The 22,026-nt window shown below is 40.0% G+C and overlaps 1 protein-coding gene across 1 annotated transcript; it reads left to right on the top strand.

Annotated features, from left to right (window-relative positions):
- Positions 1-6,526: 6,526 nt before the first annotated feature.
- Positions 6,527-21,522, top strand: LOC130137944 (uncharacterized). The gene is made up of 22 exons (XM_056310630.1): positions 6,527-7,377; positions 9,013-9,128; positions 9,281-9,489; positions 11,067-11,186; positions 12,769-12,897; positions 12,983-13,108; positions 13,713-13,768; positions 13,848-13,947; positions 14,045-14,162; positions 14,328-14,537; positions 14,735-15,065; positions 15,984-16,077; positions 17,173-17,281; positions 17,396-17,667; positions 17,769-17,896; positions 18,079-18,313; positions 18,851-19,039; positions 19,130-19,422; positions 19,502-19,685; positions 19,797-20,039; positions 20,605-20,696; positions 20,814-21,522. Exons 1-22 carry the CDS (start codon positions 6,542-6,544, stop codon positions 20,959-20,961), a joined length of 4,338 nt encoding a protein of 1,445 aa, XP_056166605.1. The 5' UTR covers positions 6,527-6,541; the 3' UTR covers positions 20,962-21,522.
- The last annotated feature ends 504 nt before the right edge of the window (positions 21,523-22,026 follow it).

Genomic DNA, 22,026 nt, shown 5'->3' with positions numbered 1-22,026 from the left:
AGTTGTGTTAAAGAAGTCCCACATCGGAGAATTAGTGTGGTGTGAATCAGTTAATATATTTAGTTGGCCCATAACTCATTGGCTTAAACTCTTTGCGATCTCTTCAGATGAAGATTTTAGATTTCTATTGCGTGCTCCAAATAGTAGCACGTCATTGGAAGACCCAATTTGTCTCAAGCCCCAATTCTAAGCCTAAAAAAACCGGCTTCGAGCTATTGCATTTTGTCGATAGGCCCAAAATTACCGAGAAAATAAATAAATATGGACAAACCAAGTTAAGTTGGGTATATATTGGGTCGAATATGGCCCATATTTGACCCCGATCACCGTAGTCAACTAATACTTAGAAGCGCATCGATTCACGAGAGTGAGGGCATTGCTTGTCATCGAGCAAGATCCATCATCCTTGGCCTCGTAAAAATATCGAAAAATATGGATATGCATAAAAAATTAGAAAGAGTAAATCAAATATAAGAAGAAAAATAAGTAGCTGTACGTATATTGTAAATATGAATTTTAATGAGCTTTAAATAAGTAGATATGGGTTTTCCATAAGTCTGGTTAAATATAGACATGTTTTAGTAATACGGGTTAGGTCGGGTTTATGTCACTGAAATTGTATTACGTAAAAATGGGTCGATTTGGATCGGACTATTTTTTACTCGACCTGGCCAGCCCATTTGACACCTTTAAGATTTATCTATTAGTACAGAACTTCCTCCAGAGCCAACATACCCACCAATTGAAACCAAAATGTCCAACCAATAACCTCAAATTAATCAATAAAGGAAGATCACATGTAGATACGATGCGCAAAAATCTCGTAAACAAGTGATGATAGGCCGTTAGAAATTTCAACCCACCAACATAGATCAATAGGTGAACAGGAATCATATATATCTAAAGAGCATATAAATTTCATGACAAAAGTACACTAGAAGTGCCATAACTTGTGTACGGCGATCACTTTGGTGCCATAACTTTTTTTCGGATCACTTTGGTGCCAACTTTTTTAAAAAACGATCATTTTAGTGCCAATGCTGACGTGGCTCGCCGGAAATCCGATGTGGCGCTGACACGGCTCGCCGGAGAGGTCCAGTCAGCATTAAAAACCAAAAATGACACCGTTTAGCCCGTTGACGTGTACTTTAAAAAAAAAAATTAAATTATATTAGATAAATAAAAATTTTTTTAAAAAAAAGCCTTTAGCAGCGGCGAGGGAGTCCTCACCGCTGCTGCCGCCAACCCACCACCGCCGGGAAGGGCCGGCGGCGGTGGGCGCAGTGGTCGGCGCCCGACGACCCTCGCCGAGCCCAGCGAGGGCCGGATCCGGCAAGGCGAGACTTCGCGGTCGCTCGGGTCGCGACGGCGAAGTCTCGCCTTGCTCGGATCCGGCCGCCATCGCCTTGGCTCGGCGAGGGTCATCGAGCGCGATCGAGGGCCGGCGAGGCGACCTCGCTAGGACCCGTACTCGCGTCCTCACCGGGCTCACGGCCTCTTCCCTAGCGTGGTGGGTTGGCGGCAGCAGCGGCCGCCGCTGCAACCTTTTTTTTTTAATTAATTATTTTAATTATTAGTATTTTTCTAAAAATTAAAAAATTCGAAAAAAAAGCCACATAATTTTCACGTGTACAAGTCAGATCATTTTTTTTTAATATAAATGCTATGTCAGCTTTTTGATCGGAATTTTGGTCGGAGTCACTAAAGTGATCTATTTTCCTCTGACTTTGCACCAAAGTTATTCGAAAAACAGTTATGACACCAAAGTGATCGCTGTACATAAATTGCGGCATTTCTAATGTACTGTTTTTCTAAATTTTATAGACCGGCGATATGGAATGTTTTAACACGCGCCCGATATTTGAAAAAGAGGATAAGAGATGGTGGAGTGATGCATCAATCCACTCCAGAAACAGTGGGGATCGTCAGTCCACTCCAGAAACAGTGGGGGGATCGTTTTTGCATGTTTGAATAATGAAGAAGGGATCCTATCAACTTCACGTGAAAGTGACGTCTTGGAATGGAGGATGGGGCTTGTCAACGTTGGAGAGATATGGGGGATCTTGTGGGACTTCGTAACTTGGAAAGCGACGGGCAATGTCGTGGTTGATGGGTCTTTAGAAAATATAATTACTCCATATTTTCATTTTGTTTTTTACTCTTTTGGTAGTCCTATGTGAGGGAAAAGTAGTCTCGATTTGGTGGAGTTCTAATAGTCGATAGCGAGCCATCCAGGACATGTTGCGGTAAAATCATCGGTATCGACGTTCACGATTTTCTCGTAAAAATATTGGGATGGTTCTTTACATGCGAGATCTCGATATCAGAGCAGGAGGCATTGAAATTCAAATTTTTACGGTCCCGTAATTGCCTCTCTTATTGTAATATTCCATTTTTATCTCCCTTTTTAATTTCGGTCATGTATCTTCGTGAAGTACGTAAAATCATAAATATCATCGGCTCGTGCAAAAATACAAAATGTCGCATGTCTACTTCTATAAAAAATTTTGAGATCACCGTCAATTATTTTAAAAATTTAAATTGATTGATGAATGTATGATTTAATATTTAAATGTTCTAACATTTTCTGAAAACGCATAAACTGAGCTATATCCTAAGACTAAAGCGTGAAAAAATATATAATAAAAGAAGCACATAAGAGGTCATGAAAACTTTTATATTCAGGAGTTCTTGTTTTGATACCATGTAAATTTTTGTAAAATCACCGCAAAATGTTCTAAAAACCCAAACTAATAGACGAAGGCGGGATTTAGTATTTAAGTAATCGAACCTTTCTTAATAATAATAACAATAATCTCTATACGAGTCTTCGATTTCCTAAGCAGTCAAAAAACCAAATTCCCGTCCTTGACATACAATCTTCTCTGTTGTCTGTGCACCGACATGCGATTTCACGCAATTGTCATAGTACACAAGAAAGAGAAACGGGCGATCAAAATGAGGCGATACCGCGTCAAGGTTAAGCACAAGCTTCTTCTTGCTTCTTCTTACTTCTTCTTCTAACCGGTCCCTAAGAGTAGTGATTATGGTCCTCAATCAATTAATGGGAGGCTTTGGACTCATCAATCTTAGAGTTTAGTCCCATCAATATCAAGATAAAAAGCCAAAGCAAGGCATGGACCATCCTTGAATGTGACCTGATAGACCTGCTCCAACCCCACGTCCCACTCAAAAACCCAAATGCATGTTACCTGCCGACAAGTTTCGTAGTTGCCCATGCTTGCTGCAAGGGGGCAAAAATCTTACATTAATTTTGAAGGATACCAACTAAAGTTACACCTACTTTCATTTAATAAAGATGCTCTCAGTTAGCACCTCGACGTACTTGTCAAGCATGCTTAACGAAAGATAATTTGATTTTCAAAACATCGATCAGACCCGACACAAGGGAAAAAAGAACGGTTCATTGACCGTTGCAAAATTCCCCTTATTTAGTTGGCTTAGTCTCGTTTAAGCGCTTAACAAGTGCCGTGGAGACACCAATTAACGAAATCCCGTTCGAATGTTTCCGTGGATTATGAAATGAGATTACTCATTTCGCCGTCTCTTGCGAGCAGAAGATTAAGTCAATTTACCCGATATAATTAAGTCTCGGAAAATGATTTGATGGTGGGGAATACTTTATTGTGAGGGAGATATAATTGTCTCAATATGTCCAATTGAGTTAGATATTCGAGAGGCACGAATCAATGGCCTAAGCTTTAGCGATGGGTTAGAGATCTTGAAGGTTGCTATGTGAAAACGACATCATGAAATCCAAGTTATAAGTTGACATCGAAAGGGGAGTTTGGGAAAATTAAAATAAAACAAAATGAAGGTGACAACTTTTTTTTTTTTGTTCCTCTTTTTCTTTTTTGGCGGATAAATTGACATGAGGTTATTTTGCTGCCGTTGAGTGTCACTTTAAAAAGATGGGTAGCATATTCGAGTAGTATTTTATATGTGGGGCATGCCGGGTTGGGTTTGTTTTCAATCCTAGTGCTCTCAATAATGACCACACAACCATTGTTTCGAAAAATTCGCACGATGTTTGGCTACCTAGGAAAGGACGAGGTAGGATTTTATATATCGAACGTATCACGCGGCCGTGGCATCTTGAGAGATGATCCGGTCATACATGAATTTCTTTAAAATTCACATGCAAAAATGGTGGCGATGCATGTTAGATGACAACACAGTTTAATGGGTAAACCATGTTAGCTTTGTAACCGATATATAAGACGCTTTTTCCGAGCAAGAGTGCACATACATGGGTAACAAAGTTCCATATTGAACAGATATACATCGGTTATATTCGATATAATAACTATAGACCCATTTGAATCTAGATAGGAGCTATCTAGATCTTTTCTATAACATGACGATTTTCACATGTGTGGTTTGCCTCCAATTATGCATTAATTTGATTGCCTCCGACAATCAAGCATACTTCGATTGAACTTCTACATGGTCATTGTGTGTATTTAGCTAATAGTTTTAATTAGGGATGGACAAAAGCACATCAAGCGATCAACTATCGAGGGACTTAATTTGCACCCCGACAGGTTGGAACTACCCGGCTCCTGCTCTTTTATGAGTATATCCATACGCAATTTTAATATGCGTGTGCAGTTTGGACGTAACAGCTAATCACAATCTGCCATGTAGAGAATAGAAGCTAGATAGCTCTTAGCCAAATTAAAGGATAACTGTTTTCCTCGATCGATCAGCCTGTATAATGTATGCATGAACTTCAATTTCTCTTCTCATTCCTCTTATTCTTCCACTGCACCACGCAAAAATCGATTTTTTTTTTTCTCTTCCTATTGCTGACATAGTGAAGAAGGGAACAACTTTCATTAAATTCCAATTAGGGTCATCCTTCCTTTACCTTAACCATGGTTTCGCATTGGGCCCCCAAAGAAGGCCCACATGCCATCAAAGAACTCAGACATGGATAGGCTCATCCACAAGCTTGTTCAAAAAGCATGTGAAGTGGCCCCAAAGACCACTTATCAACCTGATTAAGTATGAACAAATCCATGTGAACCATGATTGGGTTCACAGCATTGGACCTGCTAAAGTTGCCTTCTTTCTAAAGGTAGAATCATTGAGAGAAATTCTTTAAACATTAAAAGCATGCACAAAGCCATTTCCTAGTTAGTCCTCAACTTCTTTTCTAAGCACATTGATAGTTGGCTCTGCCTTTTTACCTAACCAATTGACAATCAGAACAAAACTGTGCTTTTCTTCATATTCCCCATCTATAAATTAATCCGGAGCAAGTACAGATTCGGTCGATAAAATAGTGGGCTGGACCACGGTAAGATTCCTCGGTATTGCCGAAGTTGACGGGCCGGGCCGCACGAATATTCAAATACGAGAATTGTTTTGAAATCTCAGGCGTGTGAATTAAAAAAAAATTGAACCAGATGCCCCAGGTGCTTCTGCCAAAAGCTTTCCGCTTGAACCTTTTGACTCTTTACAAGCTTCCTGTTTTTTTTTTTTTTTTGGTTTTCTTTTAGAGAACAGCATTTTTGGGCCTTTTCTTTAAAGGGATGTGAACTATTCATACGAGCCAACCCAGGTCCAAGACTCTATTATTATCTTCGGCTCCAAGAGCTAGTGAAGATTTGTGCAGTGACTAGTGACTGATTTGGTTTTGTTTAGCGGTTCCTAATTGGGCTGAGTTGGGCCCATCAGGAATCATGGGGTTGGAGGAGTCCCACTCATCGATGTATAATGAGAACTCGGTGGTCAAATTTCATTTGCCAGTGGGCCAATTAGATCGAATTAGAATCGAAATTCTCCGAATCATAAGATGATTGAATGGACAAACGTCCTTTAACCGGCTTCATTTACCGCGGTTAAACATAGAAGTAAAGTCAATCTAATAATCGCAATCGTATCGAGCCGAACCGAACCGTCGGTCGAACCTACAGGCCCATATGCAGGTGGAGCTCTTATTGCTCTTCAATTTCATCCCAAAGCGGTGCAAAATTTGGGGCCCGAATTGGCCTCAAATTCCAAAAAGATGCTTTAAATAGACAAAACGTACATAAAAACAAAAAAACAATTGGGGGACTTTAGAAAAAGCGCACACGTGCCATGCACGCGTGCCGCTTTCCTTCCGTCCCGCCCGCCTGTTCATCTCGGCACGTGTGCGGCTTTTCCGTCCACCTGTTCATCTTCTCCCTCTTTCTTCCTCCTTCGCTCCTGGACCCGCCTTTCAACGTCCCTCTTTTCCTCGACGACGATTCGACCGTATAACCTTCATCGAACCGATCCAAATTTTACGTTTCGTTTTGTAATATTATACAAAGGGGAATTCAACCTCCCAAAATTCAGTCCAATCCACCCCCCCCACCATTTCCTTCCCTCTCCAAGCAACTTCCTGCAAAAGATCATCTGATCTCACCTCACCATCACACCCCCCCCAGAAATTCAAGAAAATTTGCTCGACCGCCATTGTTGCCCAGATGACCCACCAGAGCTCCTTCGCCAATTCAGACACCCTTTGAGGCCCCCTTTCGTTGCTGGAATGGCTCGAACGGCAATCGAAGCCCCGTGCCTCGTGATTCTCCACATTCTTGCCGTTTTCGCCGTGAGGCCGGGTCTCTCCGCTGATTCGGGGGACGGGTTCTCGGGTGTCGTCGCCGCCGACAGCGACGTGCTCGGCTTCCACGGCGACTACACGCCGCCCTCGCCGCCCCCGCCGCCCGACCTGCCGCTCCCGCCCCCGTTGTCGTGCGAGGATCTCGACGGGGTTGGCTCTATCGATTCGACCTGTGAGCTGAATAAGACCTTAGAATTCGGCGATGATGTGTATATCAAAGGTTTAGGGAATTTATATGTACTTCCGGGTGTTCGTCTTAGCTGCCCAATTAGGGGCTGCTTCATAATGGTTAATATAAGTGGCAATTTTAGTCTAGGCCAAAATGGGGTTATTGTTGCTGGTACAGTGCATGTGGTAGCTCATAGTGTTGGTTTGATCGATGGGTCTCTGATAAACGTTTCGGGATTGGCCGGGGAGCCGCCGGCGGAGACGAGCGGCACACCCCAGGGTGTGCAGGGGGCGGGCGGCGGACATGGTGGGAGAGGCGCGAATTGTTTGACCGATAATGAGAAGCTCCCCGATGATGTGTGGGGCGGAGATGCATATTCTTGGCGGTCTTTGGACAAGCCGTATAGCTACGGGAGTAAGGGAGGGACCACCAGTAAGGAAGAGGATTATGGCGGGGAGGGAGGTGGGAGGATTAAGTTCGAGGTGGAGAATGAAATCGAGGTCTCGGGGAGTCTTTTGGCAGATGGAGGTGATGGTGGTGTCAAGGGTGGAGGAGGCAGTGGTGGCAGCATTTATATTCAGGCTCATAGAATGTAATGTCTCTTCCTTTTGAGTAATTTAAGCCACATTTAGATGTTCTTCTTAGCCTCCTGGTATATTGTGATTTCTGAAATTGATTGTAGATAGTGTTCTGTGTATCATGGCATTGTTAAAAGTGAGTGGCATTAGATTTGATGTCCCACGTGTTTTTTCGCTGTTTTCGTTAGCTGATGACTATGTCTATCTTGTCTGGTCTTGAGTGTAAGATTCTTAGTTGCATGCATTGAGGGTTCTTTCCGTCTACAATAGATACTACAGCTGTTTTAAGAAAATATAATGAGCTTGTGGATGGTTAGGTAAGAAGCAAATGAGATTGGTGCTCCTGCCATTGATTCATGGAGTTAGTCTATTTACTACTTAATGTCTCGAACTAGTGGGTTCTCTGGTGATCAGTTGAAATGGACCTTATTGATTCAGAATGACAATAAGTTGACTCTGACTTTAGTTGTGAAACCACTTCTTTGTCTGTGAAGTGCATCGTGTACGCGTTCGTCCAATTATAGAGGGGGCATGCATCGTGAAGCTAGAGAGTATCTTCTTTTGATGGTTGGCTACGTAGAATTTTCTATCATTAAAGTCTTTCTTTATTGAAGGTGCTTGATGTAGGGAAAAACCATAACAAGGGGCTCTGATACCAATTTGACATAGTCGGAGACGTAGAAGATAGCAAAAAGAACAAAAACTGGGCTAAAATAAAGTTGAATTGATGCTGGAACAGAGGAAAGGTATCCTAGGGTTAATGGAAAAACCAATGCTTTTTATTGAATGAAGAAAGCTAATGACAAAGAGACTTAACGACCTATTTATACTGGGATTTCGAACTCTCAAACCGTGATCTAAAATATTAACTTCTAGTCTCAGCAGTTGGGGCTTATTGAAAGTTGCATGACTGGCACGTGACTGTTTAGCAACCTAATAACATCATAAAAGACTTAAGAAAAAGGAAAAGACGCAAAATACTAAAAACTGAATCATTTCCTGCATCACTGCTGAAGGGTAAACGTGCGAGTATATGCTATTTTAGAATATCAGGAATTATACATAGGAATAGGATTTCTTATTAACTTTGAGAATAAGTTTCATAGTTCATTTAACATAACTGGTACACGTCTTGCTTTGATGCAACTTTTGCAAATTCTGATGTTGAAACTAGAACAGCCAAGCATAAAAAGTTATTGCTTCAATGGTGTGCTGCATATGCTCGATTGTTCATAATTTACAATCAAACTTTTTATAAGTCGTTGCATGACTGCTCATTTCAACTAAAATGATGTTGAAGGGCCAGTTGTTTTCATTCATATTACTTCACTTCTTGAAGGGTAAGAGCAGCAACTGCTGTTTATGTTTTAATGGCAACTTGCAAGAACACTTTAAGGGCTTCACAAGAGACTGGCTATGTACTGCTGACTGTGAATTGTTTTGATTAGAAATATGCATGCAGGCATACTGCTCGAGGGTTTTTTGTGTAGCATTGTATTTGCTGCTATGCTTGCATCCAGCCACATCAATCAGATGCTCCATTCATCAACTTAGTCATTTCTGTTTGATGAAGTGTCTTCTGTTATTGTGTCCACGTCAATGAGAATTGTATCAAATTGTGAACTAAAAGAGATCCTTCTAAAAAGCAGGATTGGAAGTGGCACTATTAGTGCCGCAGGTGGCAGCGGTTTTGCTGGAGGTGGGGGCGGAAGAATCTCGATAAATGTTTTCAGTAGACATGATGACACAGGATACTTTGTCCACGGTGAGACCAGACCCTAGTTTTATATTCTAATATACATCTAAAGTTATCCAATTGGAGTACCAAGATTCTCTGTGAGCTTCCCTTGTAGACTTACAATAAGGAATTTCCCTGACAGCATTGTTACAAAATCTCGACCTTTTTTTTTTTTTCAGGGGGAAGAAGTTTTGGTTGTTCTGAAAATTCAGGCGCTTCTGGGACCTACTATGATGCTGTACCTCGGAGTCTTACTGTCAACAATCACAACTTGTCCACTCATACTGACACTCTTCTGCTAGAGTTCCCTAAACAGCCACTTTGGACAAATGTTTATATTCAGAATCATGCTAAGGCTTGCCTTCCTCTGTATTGGGGTCGCGTCCAGGTTGGTGAAAAACTTTCTTGCTCTATTTCTGCTGTGTTATATTCTCTCCAAAATTATAGTGGTTTATTCGGGTTGTGTCCGGGTTGGTGAAAAACTTTCTTGCTCTATTTCTGCTGTGTTACATTCTCTCCAAGATTATAGTGGTTTGTTGAACCTCTTTGCAACTTCTCAAGAAATACAAATTCCTTGTTTATTTGGTAAGTTTCTAGGAGGCCATTAAGTACTTAAACCATCAAAGTGGTTCAGGTCTCAATGCTGTGTTTTGCAGCTATGCTTTTGAGTCGATCGTAGGTGGTAGAAATCATCTGTTGTTTCGACCTTTAAGCATCAGTGGGCTTGTTTGTTTTCCTAATCACTTGGCCGCTGCGCACTTTCTCTGGAAATACTTACCAGTGGATAGGTAATCTAACAGTTATTGAATTTATCTTGAGTTAGTCAAAGAACGAAGCTTCTCAACCTCACTCTCTCTCGTAAGCTTAATAGAAATAGAAAAATAGTGGCAAGAGTAAGGCAAAATTAAATTCAGCATACCAAATGGTACTTCCAAGTTTTGGCCCCTTCTTTATGTGGTTCCTAACTTTATTTTTCTTGTACTTGAATAGTTTCTACATGACATGTTTAATTAGAGCAAGAACTTTGTGGATCAGAAAATATTGGGTTTATCTGTCTTTCGTGATCTCACATGAGCCTAACATAGCAAATTGCTAATTATGGGAAAGAATGTAAGATTTCGAAAACATAAGTCTCTACTGTCCATCTTTTCTTGAGATTTACTTGTGCAACCAGGTATGCTTTAGTGTTCATTTTTCTCCCTTTTCATGGTTGATTATACCAAATACTGGAGTTAAATTCAATATTTTCGGTGTAAAATTTGCCAATTGGGATGAATAATATCCTGAACTTTGCCCTCTATTTAGTTCTTAAGCTCTTAAGTTTTATTTTTTTTCTGTGCTTTGGTTTACTTACGAAACAATATTTTCAAGGAAGAAGTGTTACTTGTTTGCAATCTGTCAGAAAATTTAATACTATTTTATGGTTCCACCTCCCTTCTGTTCTGTATAATGCAGGACCTTTACTTGCTCGCCAATATTATCTTTTACTCGTTAGTGCTTTAGTACACGATTTTGCTACGAGACATGATCTGGCTTTTGGGATTAGTTTGCAATATGCTTACTACCCTGAAAAGAATGCTTACAAGATATTCAAATATTGCCAACATGTTCACTTGGAAGTTCCTTGAGGTGTTTTTTGTCCTTTGACTAGGCTGGCTTGACCAGATGAAGCAGAGGCTTCTGCTATAAGAAAAATTTATGGAGAAAGAGCGGGTATTCATTATCAACAGAAAAAGAGCATAATCACAGAAAATTGTACTTCATGTACATTGGCACGTTTGATATGAGACTGCATGCTTTAACTAGCAATTAAAGCTAATTTAATTGCTTGAAGAAATTGTTCAGTCAGACTTTCCCTTGGAGTTAGCTGAAACAGCGCTCTTGGTTTTAACTTTTAGGTTGCAAGGTGATTCTTGCTATATTGCGTTGTCATTTTTTCTTTGTTAAAAGAGTATGGATGTATAGGTTCAAGGCCAACTTCAGTTGTCATCTGGTGCTATGCTGAGCTTTGGACTGGCACATCTGGGCACATCGGAATTTGAGTTAATGGCAGAAGAGCTTTTAATGAGCGACTCTGTAATGAAGGCAAGTCACTGGCCTTACTGCCTTCTTCCTTTGAATTTATCTCTACAAGTGTTATATATATGACTACAGCTTTATACGGATGCAAATATGCTCTCTCTTCTGTGCATGATTTATAGTCATGTTCGGGATAAAGTACTGCATTTGAACTTTTCAGTATTTATTATTCTTGTCCTAATGTACAGTAGCATCTTAACTATGCACTTGTTGAGACACAAAAAGATGTGTGGTTAATTATCTTTTCTGTTAGACTATGAAAGCTTGTTCTGCTTGTTAGAACTTTATTTAAGTGTTACTCGTTCCATTCCTAGAAGTTGTGTGGGAGTTTGTTGTGAGTAGTATTTTAAAAAATTTCAAATTGTGAGATTTTGTGAGATTATTGTCAACTGTTCTAAAAGTTTAAGCTGTTAGATGAAGGTGTGGTTTGATATTTTATTACTCTAACACTTCCCCTCACGCTTAGTCTGGTCTCTTTGCCTAGCACTAAGCATGAACATATTTAATTGGGGAGGCAATTGGGGTCGGAAAGATTTGAACTCATGACCTCCGGCTCTGATACCATTTGAGATTTTGTGGGACCACTGTCAACTATTCTAAAAGCTTAAACTGTTAGATGAAGGCGTGGTTTAATATTTATTTACTCTCACACAAATCATAATCTAGACTAAAAGTACCAATAGAAGGAAATTGAGAAATCGTGACTAATAAACTTTCTTTTGCTGCTGATCTCGTACTGAGAGGAGCCCAAAAGGCCAATGCTAGGTAGAGATGGATATACCATCTTGATGTCTTTTTGCATCACTTATTAGTTGTGTTGATATAGAGTTCCTGGTATGATTATATATTTATCTAAGCTTATCGGACTACATTAGCGACTCTTATAATGGAATTCATGGATTCTGCACCATACACAGAAATTACATGATAACCCGAGATTCATTGCTTTGGACACTTACTGGGGATTTGTAAGGCTCTTATTCAATGACTATTATAATATGGCGAAGGTTCTCCTTTACAGTAAACAAGAATGGACAGCGTCTTGGCTAGCACAACTTCATTTATTGAAAGAATGTTGTTTAAAAGATGCTTTGAAACATAACTTGAAAAATAATCATGTAAGTGGCACAACATCTAGCCTTGTTACGCTGAATGAATTATAAAACAGGAAGTAAGAAAAATGCATCAAAGTCTTACTCTTTCATCGGTTAGAATAGAACTTCCAGTTTCCATCATTGTCTATATACGTGGAAGGAATATGGCCTAATTTTGCTGTACGGGTACTTGCAACTAGAAGTGCTATTCTTTCAAGCCCAAGATCTTATCCATGACAAAATTGAAGTATTGAATATCCTGAATGGAAGTCATGTTGGCACCATATAATATAACTCTAAATCTTGATCTAAGACAATAAAGGCTCGTCTTTCAAATGTGTAATCCAAGATATAAGAGCATGCTAGCTTCTGGAGAGAAAACCATAACGACAATCAAACCTGAAATGCGGAACCCTTGCTTTTCCTTTCGGCTTTTGGGGTTTGTCAATGTCTGATTAATAAGTTAATGTCTCAATCGCACTTTATTACTTTAGATTTATGGAGCTCTTCGTATGTCGGTCAAAATGCACTTGATGTGGAACTCCAAGATGCTTATTGATGGTGGCCACGATGCAATTTTGGCAACATCCTTGCTTGAGGCTAGCAATCTTGTGGTTCTGAGGGTAGTTTATCTCTTCGTCCTTTCTTATTTGTTCCAGACTTTGGTTGTGGTATGATATAAAATAACACCCTTACTCCTTGTACCAGGAATCATCTGTAATACATTCAAATGCAAATCTAGGAGTTCATGGACAAGGTTCCCTGAATTTATCAGGACCAGGCGATCTCATTGAGGCTCAACGCTTGGTTATATCATTATTCTACTGCATCAGTGTAAGATGAAGACCTCTTTTCTCCCAATCCCCTTATAATGAGTACTATTTTTTGTCAAGTACGAGTCATATCTCTTTTGGATTTATTTTCAACCGTGACATATGTGGACTGAAGTATTATGCTGAAACTCCTGATATTTTCTCGGGTTATCATGTAATTTCTTTGGACTGGCTGAACGACTAAACTTTCTTGATGACTTGCTCAGATAGCCGTCATTACAAAGAGTAGTGATTTTCTTGCAATCATAAGCTTGGCTCCATAAGAACATTTTAGGCTGACTTCATTTCTTGGTTTCGCTTTAGTGGATTATGTATAGCTTTTCTCGTTTCCAAGTTTTGCTAAATGGATCAGTTTGGTGTAGCTGTTGTTGTTTGATTTTAATTTGCTGTCTCTAATTGATTCTATTGGTCCATCAAAAAAGAAATACGACACGCAATGTTGGTGGTCATATTATATAGCATGAAATTACCTACATTAGTCCCCATGTTACTGGATTTTTGCTTAGAATAAATCTCATATGCTTCTTGGGCTTTGTCTTGAACTTATTTTTCTCTCTATTGCATATTCTGTACACATTGGGCTGATTATCTTCTAATTTGTGAAGGTTGGACCAGGGTCTACGTTGCGAGGTCCTTTGGAAACTGCCAGTGATGATGACTTGTAAGTTGGGGTGCTTGCCAATTGCAGATAGTGCATGTTGATGTAATCGCATCTTTATGTTCATATTTGTGTATTACAGGACTCCACGACTTTATTGTGAGCTCCAGGATTGTCCAAGAGAGTTACTACATCCACCCGAAGACTGTAATGTCAATTCTTCATTGTCATTCACTCTTCAGGTGTCTTACTGGCTAGCTGTTTCACCCTGTATAAGTCACATTTGTTTCTTTCACTGTAAAATGATTTGGCCTTAGTGTTTTGACACTGGCTCTGCAGATCTGTCGAGTTGAAGATATAATTGTTGAAGGAAGCATTACAGGTTCTGTGCTTCATTTTCACTGGGTCAGAACAGTACTTGTACACTCCACCGGAACAGTTAGTGTATCTGGGCTTGGTAGGGAGGATACACTATCTCATTTGTACATATCTCATTGTGATTAGGCTTTGCAAATCGTTGTTTTTAAGTACAAGGAGCAACTTATTTTCAACACGGCTAAATTCATCATCCACTGTTTATTATGTTTGCATGAGTTTTACAGATCTTCATTATGCCCTGCAGGATGCACGGGTGGAGTTGGTAGAGGTAAAATTATGGATAATGGGGTTGGTGGTGGCGGTGGGCATGGTGGGAAAGGCGGGGATGGATATCATAATGGGAGTTTTATCTCAGGTGGGGTCACATATGGGAATGCAGAATTGCCTTGTGAGCTTGGTAGTGGTAGTGGGAATGATAGTCTTGCCGGTGCGACTGCTGGGGGTGGTATCATAGGTAAAGTTTCGGAAAAAAACGGCTGCCCTGTTGATTTCACGTTCATTTTCTTTCAGACCTTTGTGATAATGCAGTTTTAGTCATTGCTAGTAGGATATCTTTTGAGGATCAGCTTGCTTAGGATCTTTACGTTAAGTTAGTGATCTCACTTTTGTTCTTTCACACAAATGCTAATCTTGTTTTATTGCTTTGAGTAGTAATGGGTTCGCTGGAGCACTCACTGTCAAGTCTGTCGATTGATGGTTCCATTAGAGCAGATGGGGAGAGTTTTGGAGAGCGTATAAGAGAAACAAATGGTAGGACCATCTCAGATGTAGGACCTGGAGGTGGATCTGGTGGAACTATTCTTCTGTTTATTCATGCGCTGGTCCTTGGTGACTCTTCTATCATCTCTACCGTCGGAGGACATGGGAGTCCCAATGGTGGTGGTGGTGGGGGTGGTGGGAGAGTACACTTTCACTGGTCAGGTATTCCTGTTGGGGACGAATATTATCCTATAGCCAGTGTCAAAGGAAACATCCAAATGGGGTTTGTATCTACTAATTTCTTCATTCGAGTTTGAGTGCATCAATTAGTTTGCTTATTTTCATGCACATGTTCATTGCTTTGATTTAGATAAATTACGCTAGTTGTAGGTTTTGATGCGGTTGAGATTTTTATTATTATACCTTGATGATTTTTGACGGTTCTTTCACTTGGCTGACCAGCCACCATTCATTCTTGCCATGCATTGATTAATGCTTGCCAAATTTCGCTCCAAAGCTTATTTTTGTCTGGGCTGCTATATAGTCTTTATAAATGTTGATAAATGGCTTAAAGAAGGAGAAACGTGCCTTGTAGGAGTTTGTTCGTTTGTCATCATGACAGAACACTCGCTACATTTCTTCAAGTTTTCTTCAGAAAGTTTTAGGTATTGTAACATAATTGAATTTCTTGGCTGCAAGCCTTCAACAACCAAAGCTTATTGCCTACAATAATCATGTGAGCGTAGACTTGCATGGTTTATTTGTACACGAAGACAGAGGATACTCTAATCATATTAGGCTGTCAACACTCAAGAAGGCTGACCTTTGTTGGCTTTGGCGTGCAAGGGCTGGTCCTTGAATTGAGATGCATGGTCTTTGCATTAAAAAGCTTTGGATATGCCATTTTTATCCCGCTTAAAAAGTTGAAATGCAAATTTTGAAGCCTGAACCATTTCCCTATCCTCTAGGGTAAAACAATTTTTAAAATAGCCTCATAGTTTTTTAGCTGCTTTCTAGGTTGTCATCATTCTACCATCTAGAATGAATAAAAAAACACTACATGAAACTTTACTGATGCTACCAAATGAACATTGTGATTTTTTCATGTGGATTGGTTTCATACTTAGGTGTCCTACATCAGTAAAGTATGGTTGTGCTAATGGTCTGAAGTTTTTGGTCTAAATTCTTTTCCTAATGGCAGGGGAGGATTTGGCAGAGGCCGTGGTTATGCTGGTGAAAATGGAACTATTACAGGAAAGGCCTGCCCAAAGGGGCTTTATGGTGTTTTTTGCAAGGTAATCTATCATCAAATCTGTTGATTTTACAAAAATCAAGCATAATAGATTGTTTAGAGTTGGTTTGTCATTAGAGAAAATAATGTATGATCTTGGTTTTCAACACTTTGAAATCGCTTATTGACTTAGCTGTACTCCTGTTAACTCATTAAACTATAAACATTTAAATTTGGTCACTCGACTTCGTAAAGTGTATCCATTAGGTTGCTGCCATTACTTTCTGTCTAGATCCCTCTTTGCCCGTTGTGGGATGTGGCATCTATGTGCTGGTATAAGTGAAAGAAGTAAAAGAAACGCGAATAGCAATTTTAATCATTAACCCATTGCCAGTGGCTAGAAGAGGCTTTTATCTGGTCACCAAAGACCAGGGGATTGAGTTGAAACAAGGAAGAAATCTCAAACAAGAAAACGGTGAACCTGGCAAAAGGGCCTAATCTGGCTCCATTTTGGGTGCTGGCAACAAGAGAGGAGAGAGAAAAAGCCTGGACCCAATCGACTTGATGCTCTATTAATTGCCTTTGCATGTGGGATGAGGACTATTGCAGTCAGTGGTGACAAGTCTTATGCTTGAAGAGCCTTGGACACCTCATTGCGGTAAAGAAATCCTCCTAATAACAAGTGAGACCTAACAATGCTATGATACATTGGAATGTCACCAAATTCGCTACGACAATAGCAGGTAACGACCATCTGGAAAAGAAAACCACATAAAGATAATGGAGGCCAATGGCACGGGGCTGATCAATGGACTTAGTTAGTGACAGATTGAGATAATTGAAAGTTTAGTGGACATGGTAAACCAAGTGATAATTGATCCAATAGTCTGTTAGATAAGTGCAATTCACATGGTCTCAGTAAGTCATACACGTCGTGGATTAGAATCTACGTGCACTAGAATGCGCTTGTTGACGATTACTGAAGTTGCAAAAGCTGTGATGACTTAAAGTATGCTCTTCAATGCCTGTATGCTGCATTTACTACCATCCAGCTCATATGATTCTGCATGAATTTACTATTTTGTATGATCGGCGTAGGCTGATGCAGTTACTATTTTCCTTTATATGTTCCAACTTAACCTCTCAAAATGTGTGGCAGGAATGCCCCGTGGGTACTTACAAGAATGTAAGTGGATCAAATAGAGCCCTTTGTCAGGATTGCCCACTTCACGAGCTTCCCCATCGTGCAATATACATGGCAGTGAGAGGTGTCTGATATTTCATTGTGATTTTGAAATGTACTATTAGGAGCTTTTTAATTTTTTTTATTGATCTTTTCCATCTAGTTATTGAATTTGTGTGGCCTCCATCTTCCTTGACAGGCGGTGTGACAGAAACTCCTTGCCCTTACAAATGTGTTTCGGAAAGATTTCATATGCCAAATTGTTATACTGCACTTGAAGAGCTAATATACACTTTTGGTGGGCCATGGTTATTTAGTCTAATTCTTCTGACTGTCCTCATCCTGTTAGCTCTAGTCCTTAGTGTTGCACGGATGAAGTATGTTGGTGGTGAAGAATCACCGGCCATTGTTCCTCCTAGACGTAGTTCTCGAATAGATCACTCTTTCCCTTTTCTGGAGTCTCTAAATGAGGTACTTCCCTTAATTGCTTTTTTCCATCTTATTGCTTCTGATACCTAAAATTCAGGTAACCAACTTCTCGTATGTATTATGCTAATGATGTAATCTTTTAGGTTATGGAAACAAATAGGATCGAGGAATCTCAAAGCCACGTTCACAGAATGTACTTCATGGGGGCAAATACCTTTAGTGAACCTTGGCATCTACCTCACTCTCCTCCTGAAGAAATTATAGAGATCGTGTAAGTGCACCTCTCCCTAGGACCCTCACTGCTTATATAAAGATACTGTGGGATTCAATGTCTCATATCCACCTCTCTATGCCTGCCTGAGATTGATACGTAAAAATTATTGCTTTGTTAGTTTTCCCATAGCTCTATAGTCCATACTCTTATGATGATTCTTCTCACCTAAATATATGCAGATTCGAGGATGCATTTAACAGATTTGTAGATGAGATTAATAGTTTAGCTGCTTACCAATGGTGGGAGGGATCAGTCTACAGGATTCTCTCTCTTCTTGCCTATCCGCTGTCATGGTCATGGCTCCAGCGTTGTCGCAAAAACAAACTACAGCAACTTCGTGAATTTGTTCGGTCAGAATATGATCATGCTTGCCTACGTTCTTGCCGTTCACGTGCTCTTTACGAGGGGATTAAGGTTTGATATTGGCAAAGCATGTAGATCTATTAGCTTGACGTCAGCTGGTCTTTTAAATATATCTTCTCACTTCAATTTACGGTCTGTTGTGAAGGTTGATGGTATCAGTTCACACATCCTAGTCTTTTTTACTATTTTTTATATTTACTGAACAGTGTAAGCATAGTGCCCTAGAAGTAGTACCTTTCATGGTTTCTAGAATTTTGGTACTTCACACTGACTAGTAAAAGAATTGGAGAGGTGGGTTTTTGTACCTTATGATTGTATTGTGGGTTTGAATCGTATTTAACTTTAATGAGAAGAGTATTCATTGATAGCTACATCCCAATGAACTTGAGAAGAGAATGGCTCATTTTATGTATATCCGTATCTAAACATCATATATTGCAATATAAATATATCGTAGAAATTTATGCTATGATGGTGTCATTTTGCACAAGGACCGTAGCTATGCTAAAATTCAGGCTATCAGTTTCTTTTAGGATTTTGATATAAAAAAAAACTTCTTTTAGGATTGATCTTCATGTCATAATGCAGGTGGCTGCAACATCTGACCTAATGCTTGGCTATTTGGATTTTTTCCTCGGTGGAGATGAAAAGCGAGCTGATCTTCCTCCTTCTCTGAATCAAAGATTTCCAATGTCCTTGATATTCGGAGGAGATGGGAGCTACATGGCTCCTTTCTGCCTTCACAATGATAATATCCTCACTAGCCTCATGAGCCAAGTAAGATTGTTAGTAATTACAATCATTTTTTATGCACGTCATTGCAATATTATTTCTTAAAAGCATCTTATTCTTTATTATTGATCTCAGGCAATACCGCCTACAATATGGTATCGATTAGTGGCGGGTCTGAATGCTCAGTTGCGATTAGTGCGCCGTGGACAACTAAGAGTAACACTTGGTCGTTTTGTTAGCTGGCTTGAAACACATGCAAACCCTACTTTAGTTACATATGACGTGCATCTCAACCTAGCTTCCTTTCAGCCTACTGCTTCAGGATATTGCCAGTTTGGTCTTATAGCATGTGCCGTTGAATATCAAAATTTACCATCATCCATTGAAGGTCAAGATGGTTTGTTGCAACCTGAGCAGCAGCGACCATGGTAACTATATTCGTGCAAGCTACTTTGAGGCCAGAGTTTTGGTAGTGCCGTTAAGCTTAAGTTTCTGGTATATTTGCAGTTTGCCTCGAACTTACAGAGATGATCCAGTGGACCACTCGGTAGTGAAACAACCTCTAATGACATATAGAAGGATGTGTGGTGGTGTTCTACATTCCAAAAGCCTGCGAACTTTCAAAGAGAAGAAGGCTGTGTATTATCCCCTATCTTTTGTCATCTATAATACTAAACCAGTTGGTCATCAGGTAATAAATGCCTCAAATGAGGTCCATCAAGTTTGCCAATAAACCTTTCTCTCTCTGGTATCCAGATGAATTAATAGAATACTGTATTGACCGATTCTCTCGTTAATGCAGGATCTCGTCGGTTTGGTGGTCTCTATGCTGCTGTTAGGAGACTTTAGCTTAGTATTGCTTACTTTGCTGCAGCTCTACTCCATTTCTCTGATGGACTTCCTTTTAGCATTGTCTATACTCCCTCTTGCACTTCTTTATCCTTTCCCGGCTGGAATTAGTGCATTATTTAGTCATGGACCAAGGCGATCAGCCGGCCTGGCGCGTGTATATGCTTTATGGAACATCACGTCCTTGATCAATGTCGTAAGTTCTCTTCATCTTAAGCTTACATTTTATACTGGAGTGCAGAATTAATCGTTTGTGCCTTGCATGTACTAGTATTTCTGATGGTGTCCACTAATGAGATGAAGATTCAAGATTACCGTTTTGCTGCTGTCAGTTAATAAGACAGCATTGTTCTGGGAACTGAATTTTTAGGATATGCCAATGAACTGGAAGACTAGCTTTTTTCCTAGGTTTGTTGTGGGTTCAAGTACCTTCATTATGTTCCTTGCCTTGTTATATTCACACTGCTTCTCGAGTGTACACTTTGCTGAGACGCACATCTGTCACACAGCAGCTAATGTTGGAGATATGTTTCCTACATATTCTTGATCTGATAGTAAAAGGCTTAGCTTTCTTAATTATCACTATCTGATAGAGAAGCAAGGCAAGAATAAGAGTGTGCATCTATTGTCCTTCCTATGCACCTATGCTGCCAACTGTTTACGGCAGTTTAAGTAGCGCATGAGACATGTCAAATGCCATAGATTTTTGTTTTGGCAATAAAGCAGATTCTAACCATCTCTATGACTTTACACCTGAACAGGTAGTTGCTTTCATTTGTGGATTTTTTCATTACAAGAACCACAGTGGAAAAAAGCATTCGAACTCAAACTTTCAGTCCTGGAATTTTAGCGCGTAAGTTTCTGTCTTCGGCTGCCATGGCATGGCAATTGTTGAAGCCCTCTTCTCTTTTGCTGGACACTGCATCAGTCAGCGTAAAAATATTAATGTTCTCGTTTCGATGGCATATAGGGATGAAAGTGAATGGTGGATGCTTCCTTCTGGGCTGGTGCTGTGCAAAATCATACAAGCTCGTCTCATTGATTGGCATGTGGCTAACCAGGAAATCCAAGATCACTCCCTGTACAGCAACGATCCCGAGGTGTTTTGGCATTTCTAATGTGCATACTAATCAGGTACGGATTAGCTGGGCAAGCGGGACTATAATTGTATACAATTTATCTTTTTGTTTCCTTGGGGATCTTCAGATGTTTGTAAAGAGCAGGGTCTTTTTTATTACCTTCTCTTTTAACTTATAAATGGTGGGGTTCATGGGAGAAAGGAGTTCCAAGTCATGCAGCAGCTCTTCAATTACAAAGATTCAATCTGATGTGTACCGTTCATAAATGAAAAGGTCAGAGCTCTCAAAGCTGCTCTTTCTAGAGGCCTTCTCTCTTCTGGGTTCAGCACAGGGTACAAGATGTGATGATGTAGGAGCTTTGAGCTCCTCTAATTCTAGTCATTGCAAGCAAGGATTAGTCATGAGATTTACATGAGTTGTAAAGTAACTGTAATCGTGTCATAAGATTCGCATGAGTTGTAAAGTGAGTGTAATCGTGTAAAGGGACTGTCAATTCTTGGCTCTGGGAAAGCATGTCAGCTTAGTTTTGGTTTTGTACTGATCGCTACGTTGTCACTGCGCTATTTGTTATGTATATAAAGGATCTCATTGTTTATGGAAGCATAGATTTGTTCTTCATTTATTGATACTCTGGTGTCTTGTTGGCTTTCTTCTATTTCTTTTTTCAAATTGCTTCATAGATTCTTCTTTTATCTTATCTGCTTGCAGTATAAGGATGCACGAGTTTTATCCATCAATTGAAATGCATAGCTAGCAAGCTGTGTTGCTAAACAGGAGAACACGTACATCCAATTACAGTCTTGAGTGAGGTCCTTTTTCAGTGCTGAGAATTGAATTGTGACAATGTAGTGATCTAATCACTTTTTTCCAGCATTACCATGGAATGACACTTCCTGCGGTATGTTTTGTCTTAGGACAGTTTGCTCTCCCAGGGTATCTCCGGCACTTGTGGTGCATATTGTAGGGGAGGCATTTAGGCCGACGAGTCCCAGTCATAGTCCCAAGGTTGGACAAACCGGCTCTGATCTGTTGTTTCTCCATTAGCCAAGCATTGGGCAATAGACATTGATCATGTTCGTGCCGATGTTTCTCTGTTGCTCTTAT

Source organism: Syzygium oleosum, unplaced genomic scaffold, assembly GCF_021117445.2.
Source record: "Syzygium oleosum isolate NSW1041296 unplaced genomic scaffold, Sole_v2.1 Sole_v2.04, whole genome shotgun sequence".
NCBI classification, from domain to species: domain Eukaryota; kingdom Viridiplantae; phylum Streptophyta; class Magnoliopsida; order Myrtales; family Myrtaceae; genus Syzygium; species Syzygium oleosum.
This window is presented reverse-complemented; position numbering and strand designations above follow the sequence as displayed.

What these genes read in the sequence shown, in the direction of transcription:
- LOC130137944 (XM_056310630.1), top strand. Translation starts at nt 6,542, where the DNA reads ATGGCTCGAACGGCAATCGAAGCCCCGTGCCTCGTGATTCTCCACATT. An exon ending in TTTATGGTGTTTTTTGCAAG is followed by an intron (nt 16,078 to 17,172) that starts GTAATCTATCAT and finishes AATGTGTGGCAG; the next exon opens with GAATGCCCCGTGGGTACTTA. An exon ending in CAGTCCTGGAATTTTAGCGC is followed by an intron (nt 20,697 to 20,813) that starts GTAAGTTTCTGT and finishes GATGGCATATAG; the next exon opens with GGATGAAAGTGAATGGTGGA.